Source organism: Monodelphis domestica, chromosome 4 (genome assembly GCF_027887165.1).
Source record: "Monodelphis domestica isolate mMonDom1 chromosome 4, mMonDom1.pri, whole genome shotgun sequence".
NCBI lineage: Eukaryota > Metazoa > Chordata > Mammalia > Didelphimorphia > Didelphidae > Monodelphis > Monodelphis domestica.
Genome location: NC_077230.1, coordinates 15,635,351 through 15,649,290, shown reverse-complemented (window position 1 = coordinate 15,649,290; position 13,940 = coordinate 15,635,351). Strand labels below are relative to the sequence as shown.

General features: G+C 38.4%; 1 protein-coding gene across 1 annotated transcript in view; it reads left to right on the top strand.

Moving 5' to 3' along the window:
* DNMT3L (DNA methyltransferase 3 like) overlaps positions 1-13,940 on the top strand; it is a 65,134-nt gene that overhangs the window by 7,696 nt on the left and 43,498 nt on the right. Inside the window, exons 3-4 of the mRNA XM_056826083.1 lie at positions 10,691-10,828; positions 13,176-13,265. Of these exons, the coding sequence (XP_056682061.1) occupies positions 10,714-10,828; positions 13,176-13,265 (205 nt within the window). The 5' untranslated portion in view covers positions 10,691-10,713. The remainder of the gene's footprint in view (positions 1-10,690; positions 10,829-13,175; positions 13,266-13,940) is intronic.

The window sequence follows — 13,940 nt, the reverse complement described above, 5'->3', positions numbered from 1 at the left end:
GGGGGTCGGGAGGGGCACAGTGGTCTCAAGGCCAGGTGAGGCACAACACATGGTCTCTAAAAGGTTCACCATCACTGATCTAGGCCCTTCTTCCTGCCATAAGGACACCTGAAAGAAGAATTGCTACTGAGTATTCAGCTAGAAGAAATTTCTTTGACCTTTTACCTACATTTGCAGTAGTCAAGACTAGGGAAAGAGGGGACTTAGGAATTAGTTATGAAATTCCTTAATTTGAAATTAGTATTCCCTTTTTAAAAAGTGATCTTTTTTAAAGGGGGAAGGGCAAACAAAAAAAAGTAGCAAAATGGCTTTGGAGTGAAGTTTTTCTTTTCTTGGAATGCTAATACCACTGGTAGCATGGACTGAGAATATGAGATAGATCTTAATTGACATCATCATATTAAGTGACATGCTGCAGAATATCATTCTGTTTTGGGTTTGTTTTTTTTAAACCCTTACCTTCCGACTTGGAGTCAATACTGTGCATTGGCTCCAAGGAAGAAGATTGGTAAGGGCTAGGCAATGGGGGTTAAGTGACTTGCCCAGGGTCACACAGCTGGGAAGTGTCTGAGGCCAGATTTGAACCTAAAACCTTCCATCTCTGGGCCTGGTTCTCAATCCACTGACCTACCCAGCTGCCCCCTGTCATTCTGTTTTAAAGGGGCACAGTAATCTCATTTGGAGAAAAAAAACTTTTGAACTCTGATTAGATAATGCCACTGAAATTTGCCAAAAAGGAGAAATAATAAGAAAGGGTTCTTTGACTACAGTCATATGTCAAAGGGTGCTTGTGTTTTCTTTTTTCTTTTGTAACGATATTTTATATTCCCAATTATGCATAATAACAATTTTCCACATAATTTTTATGAAGATATGTGATCCAAATTGTCTCCCTCCCACCCTTCCTTTCCTCCCTCTTCCCAGAGTTGATAAGCAATTTGATTTGGGTTTTACAATATTTCCATATTGTCCATTTTTGTAAGAGAATACTCATAGAACCCCTCCCCCAAATAAACTAAAGTGAAAAATTTTATGCTTTGATTTGCATCCTGATTCCAAAAGTTCTTTCTCTGGAGTTGGATAGCATTCTTTGCCATAATTCCCTCAGAATTGTCCTGGATCATTGTATTACTGAGAGTAGCAAAGTCTATCACATTTGAACATTCCACAGTACTGCTGTTACTATGTACAATTTTCCTGGTTCTGCTTATTTCATTCTGCATCAGTTCATGTAGGTCTTTCCAGCTCTTTCTGAAATCACCCTGTTCATCATTTCTTATAGCAGGATAGTATGCCATCACCAATCTTATAACACAATTTGTTCAATTATTCCTCAATTGATGGACATCCCCTCCATTTCCAATTCTTTACCACCACAAAAAGAGCTGCTATAAATGTTTTTGTACAAGTAGATCCTTACCTCACCCTTAAAATTTTTTTTTAGGATACAGAACTAATAGTGGTATAGAATCAAATATGCCTTGCTTTATAGTTCTTTGGGCATAGTTCCAAATCACTCCCTCTTAAAATGGTTGGATCATGTCACAACTCCACCAACAATGTATTAGTGCCCAATTTTGCCAATCCCCTCCAACAATTTATCACTTCATTATAATATTGGCCAATTTGATAGGTGTGAAGTGGTACCTCAGAGTTGTTTTAATTTGCATTTCTCTAATCAACAGCAATTTAGAACATTTTTGATATGATTATAGTTTTTATTTATTCATCTGAAAACTACTTGTTCTCATCTTTTGACCATTTGTCATTTGGAGAATGTCTTGTCGTATAAACTTGACTTAGTTCTCTAAGTATTTAAGAATTGAGAGAGATCTTTATCAGAGAAATTTCTTATAAACCTTTTTTTTCTCCCAGTTTGTTGTTTTCTCTTGTGTTTTCTTGATGATATTTCAAAGAACTCAGAAACTTGTTAGTTCAGATCAGGAGACTTTATTTGTTCTTTAAGTCAAGAAAAAAATTCTTTTAGGAACTTGCCTTACATCCCTTTTGTAGAACAGTCTTTTAAATAATTGAAGACAATTATGTCCTGAGCATGAAACATTGGACTGGTTTGTGCCAGATCTTGACCAGAACATGTGGTTTTGAGAATTATCTATATAATGGAGATAATGGAAGTTCATGGGATATAGGCTTTTATATTTTCCCTATTTAGTAGTAGTCTCTCGGAAGCCGAGAATGACGATTGTCTTTGTGCATGTGCACAAAGATACTTGTGCGTGAAAGAGATTTAAGTGGAAAAGTAAGTGCACAGAGACAGTCCCACTCTCTTGGCACTGGAAGCCTGGGTGCAGTGGCACAAAAAATCATTAGACCTGGAGACTTCCTAAGCTGCATTGGGTGGCTGTGTTGTCCTTTGTGCTCCAACATGCCCTGAGCACTCCACAGTGCTTTGCTGCGTCGCCATCTCAGCCGTTGAACCTTCTTGTTGGTTTTTTCCGCCTGTTCTGCAGAAACAGTCTTCACATGCTGGGTGAGCAAAGCCCTAGTTCACCAGGGGTCAACAACGACCCGATGGCTACTATTTAAAGCAAGCCCAAATGATTTAGCTGAAGAGGCCAAAAATAACATGGAATGAGGAATGGCATAACAATTTTAGGGATAGTTCCATTCCCCCCTCAAAAAAAATTGTGACAGCATCTGATATTTACAAAACTAGGAAAGTAAAATACCTCCCCTTTTCACCCCTAAACTAGGACCAAGACAGACAACTCTAGAACCAGATGAGGAAAGTCAGAGAAGGGAAACTGTCAGGTCCATGGGAAACACCTGGTTGGTGGTCTGAGGGGTAAGAATGCAGATGGACTCAGGAGGGCTGGGTAGTGACTTAGTTTATTGATTTGAGGTGCAAAGTTTATAGGGGAAATGATGTAGGCTAAGAAATTAGGTAAGCCTTTTTGCAGGAACAATGATTGGCAATGATTTATAAGATGGAAACAATGGATGTAAATTGTCTTTGTGGTTCTAAGCAGTGTTTTCTATAGGACAATAAATCATAGGCAACATGTCAAGTCAACATGCCAACATAGGACCTGGTTTGGCATAGAATACTGTATGTTCTTCTTACAGTACTCTTGCTTACTATTTTCTTGGCAGGACATCTAGTGTTTTGGGCAGAGGGAAATGTTTGCTTTTCTCATGTTGGGGAGCAGACTACATGTCTTACTGCTTCTAAGTTAACGGCTACTGGAGGCCTTGCAATCTGGGGTGCGCTGGGCTTTTTTCCACAGACCTTGCTGAATGGAGAGCCTCTTGACTTCCTAACTACCCGGAAGTTTTATGTCCTGGGGTGCACTGGGCATGGAAGCCCCTGATCTTCTTATGCTGTTCCCACATCTGCTCCTTTTTTATTTAAATCAGACAAACAAAGCTGGAGTAAGTATATGCTTGACATCAATTTTTGCTTTCTGAAATGGATGCACTTGATGCCTGATTCTGTTAGCATCCAATTCTTGGTTCCATAAGCCAAGCAAACATTGACTTCTCCTTTACTTCTCAGTAAAATGTGTTTACTTTCTAAGTGCCCATGCTATGATGCCGCCAAGGATTGTGTTCTGTTATGGGGTAATATGCTGGGGTTTGGTATGGATCTTTTCTTCTTAATCAAATCTGTAATAAGTGTTTGGTGTAATAGGCTGGCTAAGTGTGCATCTATTATGCTGTGCTATCTTCTGGTGGAATAAGTGTGAGCTGAGATTAAGCTAATGGAAGGAGAAATACACTTTGAAAACTTACATTTGATGCAGAAATGATTAGACCTAATCTCATATTTTTTTATGGTAGCAGAATCCCAATAGTGATCATTGGACTTCAGTCGTAGGGAGGCTCACCACCTCTAGGGACTGTTCGGACATGCGAACTGTTCTTCTGGCTTGCCTCCACATCATGGGCTTTGGCGAGTGGGATCTTGGAGGTTGTTTCATATTCGGCTGTTCCTGAGAGGTTCTCTGCTAGAGATGTTCATTTCCTGTATCAATGAAAACAACCCCCATATAATTCTGGGGGGTTGTTTGTTTTTGTAAATAGGTTACTCCAATTCATGTTCAATGATTATACAAATGAATTAACTTACGAGAGATTCATTGTGACTCCAATTGAAACAAAAACTTGGGTTCGGGTACAAGTCTCTTCGGTAAGCAGTGGAACATAGTTGATGGCTATATTTCACTTTGCCGTGATTATAACAATTTGCTTTGAAAGGAAAAGGCAGGGAAAGGATTATAACACTGTTTGACTTCAGGTAAGAGGCAGGGATGATCTTTCCTGTTGAGTGGTGGATACAGTCCAACGATCTATCAGACAACATATCTGAATTCAAAAGTCAAAAATAACATTAGTTGCAATTCCAATGGCTTTTACCCTAAACAACAAATCTCACCAATTGTATCTTGGAATGGAAAAGACTTACATACACAATGAAAAGTTTTGATTTTACAAGTCGTGATAATCAAGTTTTTTTCAATAATTTTCCAGTTTTTCTAAGTTTCAATAACTCACTAACAATACTTAAACTATCGGGCAATTCTTCCCAATTTATAATATCTTTTGTACATTGTCATAACCAATTTACCATAAGCTTTTGGTTTACAGTACAAATCATATATCATTGCAAGTAAACATGATCAGTTCCTAACAAATTGCTTCTACACATAGTTTGCATTTAAACCCATATTTTCAGTTTTTGTGGAATAATATACGTGCTTTGATAACACTCAATATATAACAAATTTGTCAAAAATCCAATATTTTTGCAGCTGTAAAATTTGCATGTTTTAACCTTGCTATTACATTACTCTCACTGGATATTGATTTAAACGTCAGAGCTTTCAAATGGATCTCCCAAAATATTTTTACATGCTTCACTTTTACATATAATTACTCATCAACAACTTGTATTTTAATGCATATTAATATTCAATGTGATTTCAAAATAACAGATTACCAATTTTTAAATTTAAACCAATTCTTTTTGATATTTGCTTACCATTTATTAGTAATATCTGCAGTTTCCCCCTTTTTATTTTAAATTTGCATTCCAATTATGGTGAATTAGGGAAGCATGCATTTTTAACAGTATTATGGATGTTATAAAGTTGCTATTAACTTCTTAATCATTTTTGCACTTTACAGAGCTTGAGTTTGCACAAGTTTCTAAGCAATTGGATGGTTGAGTGGTCATTGTGCCTCTCTGAGTCAGTGTTTCACTTTACTGGTGGCTGTTCTATGTACTTTGTTCTTACACAAAATTATACTTTAACAAATCACATGTTAGTCCTTAGGGTGTGAATTTTTTCTCATATGTTGCACATACTTTTAAGGTAATTTTTGTATCCTAATCAAGTACAATGATGCTTAAATTCCCAGTTTATAGTATACCAAATTCTTAATGCATATATCATTTTTATATTTCCAATTTTTGGAAGCTTAATGTTAATAATATTTTTACCTACTGCTTTATATAATAGTGTATGTTTTAAAGTAACAATTTTACATGTTCATATGTCTATCCGAAATTTAGATTATACAAAATCTTCTTATTACATCACATCTTTTAATAAATTGATATTAAATTCTTATATACTTTTTACTCATTTTTTGCAATTCTCAAATTCAGTTTGATAAGCATTTTTGGTAAGTCTAATAGTTTAAAACTGTAATTATTACACATTGCAAGTCCTCCTAGACGATTCTTTCACTCTAGGTTTTGTACATTCCTGAATTTTGCTGAAATTTTATTTTTTAACTGGTGACAAAATATTGCCATGAATGAACCTACACTTTGCATCAGGATCTATTCAAATCCTTTGAAATATGTATTCTAATGGGTAGAGAAAGGGTCGTGAGTTTGGGAAAAATGGGAGATTTTTTTTTTGACTTCTCAAAACAACTTCCTGCTGAACTGGGGTGGCAGAGATGATTCACTCTCAGCATACGATTTTCTCATGGACCAGTCTCTATCTAAAAGGATCTAATTTTTTTTTTAAACCCTTACCTTCTGAACTGTGTATTGGCTCCAAGGCAGAAGAGTGGTAAGGGCTAGGCAATGGGGGTTAAGTGACTTGCCCAGGGTCACACAGCTGGGAAGTGTCTGAGGCCAGATTCAAACCTAGGAGCTCCCATCTCAATTCACTGAGGCACCCAGCTGCCCCCTAAAAAGGATCCAATTTTGAAATGTATTGTTTGAACAATTTTTCATTAAGTTTTCACTAACATCAGTATGGTTAATGGTAGGTTGAACTCACAGTTGTTTAAAGAAGCTTTCTCACTTTGGGCTTGTTTAGCTGGCTTCCTAAGATTGCATTCTAAAACTCTTTGGGATTTTCATGAAATAGATCTCTCAGTATTTAGCCTGCTGATAGAATTCAATGGTGGGATTAATTCGTCCCTTTTTCTGGCTCTTAGATTTCTGTGTTCCCTCTCTCATGGCCAGTGAGAAATGGAAGGAGAAATGTTTGGCAGATTAGTTTATTTGACTCTTGCTTTAATGAGATCAGAGAGTAATTTTTTTTTTACTTAATTAAATTTTGTTGAGTTTTAGGAAACTCAAAAGGTTTTACAATGTTGTTTCTGAATCTCTCAAACAGTCTGGTTTGTCTCCTCCATTTTTCCTGGGATAATGAAGGAGAGAAAAAGAAGTAGTGAGGTGTGAAGGACTTCTTTTATTTTCTCCCATAGTTAACCCTCCCAGTGCATACATACAGAGTACATATAACGTAGATCCATGACACAGACATTACAGGACAAACATGTAACCCATGTAACCCAAGTTCCATGGGGAGGGGGGGGGGGAGACTGAAGTCTTTTCTGGTAGCTGCATCAGTCATATGTAAAGATTAAAATTTAGGGGAGACTGAGGCAGGTAGAAATTAGTTTCTCTCTACAAGGAGTATTATATTTTTTAGAGGTTTATTAAAGGTTAAGAATGAAAGAAAATACAGAATAAGAAAAAACACGTGCCTAGGCCAGAGAGGCCTAGACAAGATAACCTCACATCATGGAAGAGCCGAGTCTGCTCCAACACAGAAGTCCTAAAGAGAGAGACCCCGCCTACGGGGAAGACCCTTTAAATAAAATTTTGTTCTCATCCCAGGTGAGAATTCAATGAGATTAGAGGGCATTCTGGGAGCTAGCAAGGACTGCTGGGGGATGGAGTCCAGAGTTCAAATCTCAATTTTACACATACATAGTAGAATGGTTTTCAAATCAAGGCTTGTGCTGCTTGAGGCAGCTTGAGAGAAATCTCTGATCGTTCTTTTTTTTCTTTCTGCTGGTAGAAAGTGGTCTGAGGGGGAGCTGCCTCTATGGTTTGATGGGGCTGAGGAAGAACCCATCCCATTCTGTCAGTCTTTGATTTACATGAGGGGAATCCCAGAATCCTTTTTCCTTTTAAGTCAATCTTTTGTAAAGCCCAGGCAAAGGCTATGCCCTGAATGTGTGAGGGTCCTTCCTAAGTCCTTACAAAGCTTTCTGTACTCATCTAAGGAGGCTTTTTCTCACTATGATTGGATGACTGACTGCCTTCCAAGATGAATTAGCATGTTCAAAGGCAACTTGTCAGACTAAAAGGTTTTCTACTACTGGGTCCTGAATAGTTCTAGACACTGTTTGCTTTGGTTGGGAAACAGATTCTAAAAAAGGTTCCTCTGGTCCTTGTCTGATCTTGCTTAGCTCCTGGGTCTTACTGGTGGTGGGAAGTCTACGCCAAGCTTGAATTAGCTGGTGTGCTAGTGAATCATGAGCCAACTGCTTTGGAACTGCAGCAGAAGCTCCTGGCCCAGTAAGCATGTCAGAGGATGCCAAGCTGAGCATTCCTGTTGTTTTCTGCCTGAATCTCGGCTTCACCCTCATAGTCAGACTTCCACAACAAATATTCTTCTGATAGACAAGCTTTAGCTATCCTCTTCCAGTCATGGGAGGTGGGGGGGTATTAGAAGGGTCTCCACCGATCTGAGTGTAAATGGGGCTATAGGACCAAATAGACAAGTCGCTTGCTTTAAATCTTCTCAGATTTTAGTGGCACAGGCTGATGTAGCCATATAAGATTTCCCTGTGCTGCTATCAGCCTGCTCTACTACTGGGAAAGAGAAATATTAGAGCATTTCATCGTGTGGGTTCTGATTTTTCTCTCTGGCTAATTGTAATGGGGACCTCTGGGATATTGTATGGGGGAAGGGGCAGCAGAAGGAGGAGGGCCTTGGTGGCCTTCCCTCATGATTTTATCTTGGGTTCTGAGGGAAATGATTCTATGCTCCATCGATTCTGCTTTTCTTGGAGGATTTCCCAGAAGGTTTTCTGTAGAGCCGGTTTCTTAGGCTGCAGTTTTGGACAGGACATATTTATTTTCTAAAGTTTCTGGTTGGGATCTAACTAGTCTGTCACCACTTAATCCTCTCTCCCACTTCTTTCAAGGCTTCCATGACTTCTTCCCAAGCTGCTTTGGCATTATCAATCCATTTCTATAATGGGCCATTGTTAACTTTTATGCCTTTGGCTTGTAGCTTAGATCCCGAAACTGCCAAAGCAACTCTTTCTTTTGATGTAGCTTGTCCCATGTTCTGTTCCTACTTCTTATTAGCACAAGGTCCTTCTGGCCTGCTGAGCCCTCCTGGCTGTTGAACCTTCTTGGCTGGACTCCTGACTAGTGCTTTTTACTTTTCCAATTTTCCCCGTGGTACAGGGGGAAGGTTTTGTCTACCTGTAATCCCTCAGTGAGGGGTCCTCAATCGTCTGGGGGTCAGAATCTGTTTAGGCACAAGTTGTCAGGTCCATGGGGACCAGCTGGCCGGGGGGTCCTCATGCAGATGGACTCAGGAGGGTTGGGAAGTGACTTAGTTTATTGATTTGAGGTGCACAACTTATAGAGGAAATGAGGTAGGCTAAGAAATTAGGTAAGCCTTTTGCAGGAACAGTGATTGGCAATGATTTATAAGATGGAAACAATGGATGTAAATTGCCTTTGTGGCTCTAAGCAGAGTTTTCTATAGGACAATAAATCATAGGTAACATGTCAATTCAACATGCCAACATAGGACCCAGTTTGGCATAGAATACTGTATGTTCTTCTTACAGTACTCTTGCTTACTATTTTTTTGGCAGGACATCTAGTGTTTTGGGGACTATGTGTCTTGCTGCTTCTAAGTCAATGGCTACTGGAGGCCTTGCAATCTGGGGTGCGCTGGGCTTGTTTCCACAGCCTTGCTGAATGGAGAGCCCCTGACTTCCTAACTACCCAGAATTTTTATGTCCTGGGGTGCCCTGGGCATGGAAGCCCTGATCTTCCTATGCTGCTTCCACAGGAAACATCCAGTCATGTCACCAGGAAGACTCAGGCCTAATCAAAACAGCATTGAAAGAGTGGGAAATCTACAATGGTCTTAGAAGAGGCTCTCCTAAGACTAAATACATAATTAAACTTAGCTTTTGCTAGGACTCCTGGATCCACCACTGTTCCCTGAAGCTCTAGGTGTTTTAGAGGGAGGGGGGGAGGAAAGGAGGGGATTCTACTCCAAATGAGTGTTGGGGATTGTCTGCACCATGAGGAACAGGACTTCTTGGGAGAGGCAAACCCACTGACTGTGGATCAAAGATAGAAAGCCAAATTGGCAGCAAAGAAATGCATTAGCTTGCTAAGGAAGATGGCTAATAACAACTTCAGCTTTTTAGGGTACAAACTTTTGGGGAATGCTGATAACACAGCTAATTAATGGCATTCTGTTAGATAAGTACTTTCTTGTAGACAAGTAGAAACTGTCAAGGAAAAAGGCTAGAGGAAAGCAGAATCAACAAAAGGAAAAATGTGAGGAGGATTTCTGGGTAAATATTTGCCATGTAGCTGACAGGAATTTGTGGTCAGAATGAGAAGACATTCTCTGTGGGTAGACATGATACAAGGGAAAGTGACCAAATACCTTTCTAATTGTGAAAGAAATCCTTTTAGATAAAGCCTGTGCTGTCTCAAATCCAAGGACGAATAGATGTTACAGCAGGGGATGGGGTTGTCTGCTTTACCATGGTCTTCCATGGCTTATTAACTATTTTCTCCTGACTTTCCAATATATTGAGCCACCAGGTGGTTGGGCTACTTGAACAAAGCCAGCCAATTAAAATGTTATAAAATGATTAGAGTTGCTATTACTGTTATACCAGGAAATTGGACCTCTCTAGCCTGGAAGGTTTCAGATTTCGCCTATTCTAGCTAAAGGAGGGAAGGGAGTGAAAAGGATGGGGAAAAGGGGCAGGGCTAGGGCATACATATATGGCCCGGGAATCCAGAAAAAAAGGCTCGGCAAACAGATTTCAACACAACCTAACGGTATTTTCAAGTCCCCCACCTCCAGTTTCTCCACCTTTCCCTTGGAATGGCGGTAGACAGAAAGCGGGAGGAAAAGAAGAGAGACTGAGACATTAACGAATTAATCGAGCCACATTTGATGCAGTTTCCATTCTATTCCCCGCTAAAATAGCCATTTAAACTCCGCCTCGATCTATAAACTTCCGAGGCCAGTCTTCCTTGCCTGAAGCACAGGCGGACCCTGCTTGGGAGCAGCCGACCACACCCCTTTTCACGTAGGTCCGGCATTCTTTTTACCCCATTAAACCCCTCTCTCCTCTCCTCATTCTCTTCTTTTATCTCATTGTTATAAGGGCATACCCACTTCTCCCAATATTTTAGGGCTGCAGAGACTAGAGAGACATATGCTTAAAAGCATGGCCCACTCTCCCCCGGAAACGCTGAGCGATGTGATCCTAGTGGAGTCAGAGACAGATGTGGTGGAGCATCTGGAGGAGGATGGGCAACAGTGTGAAATAGGTAAGAAAATTGAAGGGGGGGTGTCTCTTGTTTCTGTAGCCTTTCATATCAGAATTGCAAAGAATATTTGACTGATTCTCATTAAGACAATGGCATGGCACTCTAGAGAAGGGAGCAGACAGAAGCTTCGTGGAACCCTGATTATACACTATATATTATATTATATTATATTATATTATATTATATTATATTATATTATATTATATTATATTATATTATATTATATTATATTATATTATATTATATTATATTATATTATATTATATTATATTATATTATATTATATTATTTATATCATTATATTAATTATATTATATTTATTATATTAGTTATATTATGTTATGATGTTATGTTATATTATGTTACATTATATTATAATATATTATATTATGTTATGTTATAGTAGAGTATAGTATAATATAGTATAGTATATTGTATTGTATTATATTGTGTTATGTAATACATAAAATAGTGGAAGACATAAATTGTGGCCGATAAAGAGTGGATGAGTAAATTGTGACCACAGAAAATATGATTTCAAGACAGTGTCTTGTTTTAAATCAATATATAAGGTGGTCACCAGGGAAAAATTCCCAATTATTAAATATACCCAAGTCAACTGGGTTTTATAGAGATTTTAATTAATACAAATGAGGAATTAAAGAAAGGGAGAGAGAGAGAAAAAGGAAACAATGGAGAAAGGGCTATACCAGCCTAGGCCAGCATGAGCCAGCCTAAGCTGAAAACCCTAAGAGAGGGATCAGTCAGTCTTTTATCCACTCAATACAAGATTTGTCCCAAGCTAGATTTTAGTGTTAAGAGAGACACCAGGCAGCTTTGGCCATCTCCAGAGAGAGTACTGAGAGTACTTCTGAGATAGTCCCTGAGACAGAGAGAGAAAGAGAGAGAGAGAGAGAGAGAGAGAGAGTATATCCAGAGGGACAGAGTCTCCTCAGAGGGAGCTCCAGTGAGAGAGTCCTTTGCTCTCAGTTTTTCCTCTCCTTATATAGGGAATTTTCTCCTATGTCACCTCCCCTAAGTTCTCACATCCACCAATCACAGTAGACGTTTTCCAAAGGACAGACCATTCTTAATTCACACCTAAGTAGGCTTAAATTTTTTATTAAGTTCACACCAGAAAACCTCTGAGGAAGTTCTCACCTCTTTGCAACTTGTAAATTCACAAGTTGCCTGACCTTTATAGGTACTTAGCACCCTTTTGTATTAGATCTAAAAATGGGCATAGCTTAAGAACTTTTGTCTTACTATAAGTATGGGTTTAAGTATTTTTCATTGTTCAGCAAAGAGTTTCTTCCCCTAAAGTATGCTTAAGTGGGGTGGAGTAGAGGTCTCACATTCCTGATCTAAGTGGGGTGGAGTAGAGGTCTCACATTCCTGATCTAAGTAGAGTTCTCACATTCCTGATCTAAGTTCCTTCATTGTTTAAAGTGGGGAATGGTCTTAACCAAACCTTATGAAGTAGGGTCTGGGAAATTTTTTAAGGTTCACAATTATATTGTGTTATATTGTGTTATGTTATATCATATTATATGTTATGTTGTGTTATGTCATGTCACATATACATGGTATTTATGAATATATCTTTATGTGTTGTATACAAAATATGTGCTATTAGCATGAAATGTGTTTCATATGTGGAGTCCATATTTCACATTAATTCCATGTTTAATATGTGAATGAAATATATTTCATATATATGGTAGAACATATTATTTATATTATATAATATATATTTCATGGTAATAGCACATATTTATATATTCCTCTATGCTTTACTGAGCACTTTTCTTCATAATGATCCTAATGAGGAAACTTGAATTCCAAAGGTTTAGGATTTTTTACCCTAGATATTCTGACATTCTATTAGATAGTACATATATATTAGATATTATGAAATGCTCTGCAAACTCCTCTTTAGTTACAGAAAAAGTATGTGGGTTTTTTCTGACATTATGGAAAGACTTGGAAAATGTGTGACAAAATATGTCAATAGTAATTGATGTGACATTGGTTGAACTAAACTTTTTTCTCCCTGTCCAAGAGTTGAAACTATTTTCAGATTCACTGCCTTCTGTTCTCAGCCATCCATCCCTGTGAGAAAGGAAGTAAAACAAAAGCACCATGTCACAAATGCAGAAATGAGGATAATGGAAGAGGCTGAGTAATTTGTTCAAGCAATAAAGATGGAAAGAGAGTCAAAATCCCCACCTTTGACTCACTAGATTTAGGGGGAAAGTAGATTTTCTAGGACAAATAGAAGTTACCAAGTACTTGATTCTTATTGTGAATTTGTGTTCTTTGGGTTCATTTCCATTTCTTGTCACAGTGGTGGTACTTGAAGAAGAAAGAAGCACTGAGGTGATTTCCCTGGATTCTAGTGAACGGTCATTTGGCTCATCACCAAGGCCCAGCAAAGGTTTGACTTTGAAATGGTCCCTCTCAATGAATTCTTTGAAGACCTTTAGTCCTAGGATCTGGATTATATGAACATCTCCAAGCACCAAAAACAGGCGCAGAGGGGGAACTAGGTGGCCTAGTGGGTAGAGATCCAGGCCTGGAGCAAGAGGTCCTGGATTCAAATATGGACTCAAATAACTTCTTAGCTCTATGACCCTGGGCAAATCACTTAATCCCAACTGTTTAGCCTTTATGGCTCTTCTGTCTGGGAATCAGTGATTCTAAACAGAAGATAAGGGTTATAAAAATGAACCGAAACTGGAGCAGAAAGTACAAAGGCTTAATATTGAAACATTATAATAGGATTGAAGGGATTTGGGGGAAGAAATACAAAGGGAACATATAAATATTTTGATTTTAGTAAACAAGGAAAGGAAAGGTAAAAAAAGGAAGGAGGGGTAAGGGAGAGATCTTAATTATTTTACCTTCTCAATTATAAACTAGCTGACTAAATCTATCTTATTTCTAAGTACCTTAAAGGCAAAGTCTTTAGGGATTAGTAATTTTACAACAGAGTCTCTTGGTGGGCAAAGTTCAAAAATCCCAAGAGAAATATCCAAAGGTGGTCTGTTCTCAGGTTGGTCAGCTTCTTCTATCTGTCCAGCAGAAGAATGAAGACTGCCTTCTTTTCCAT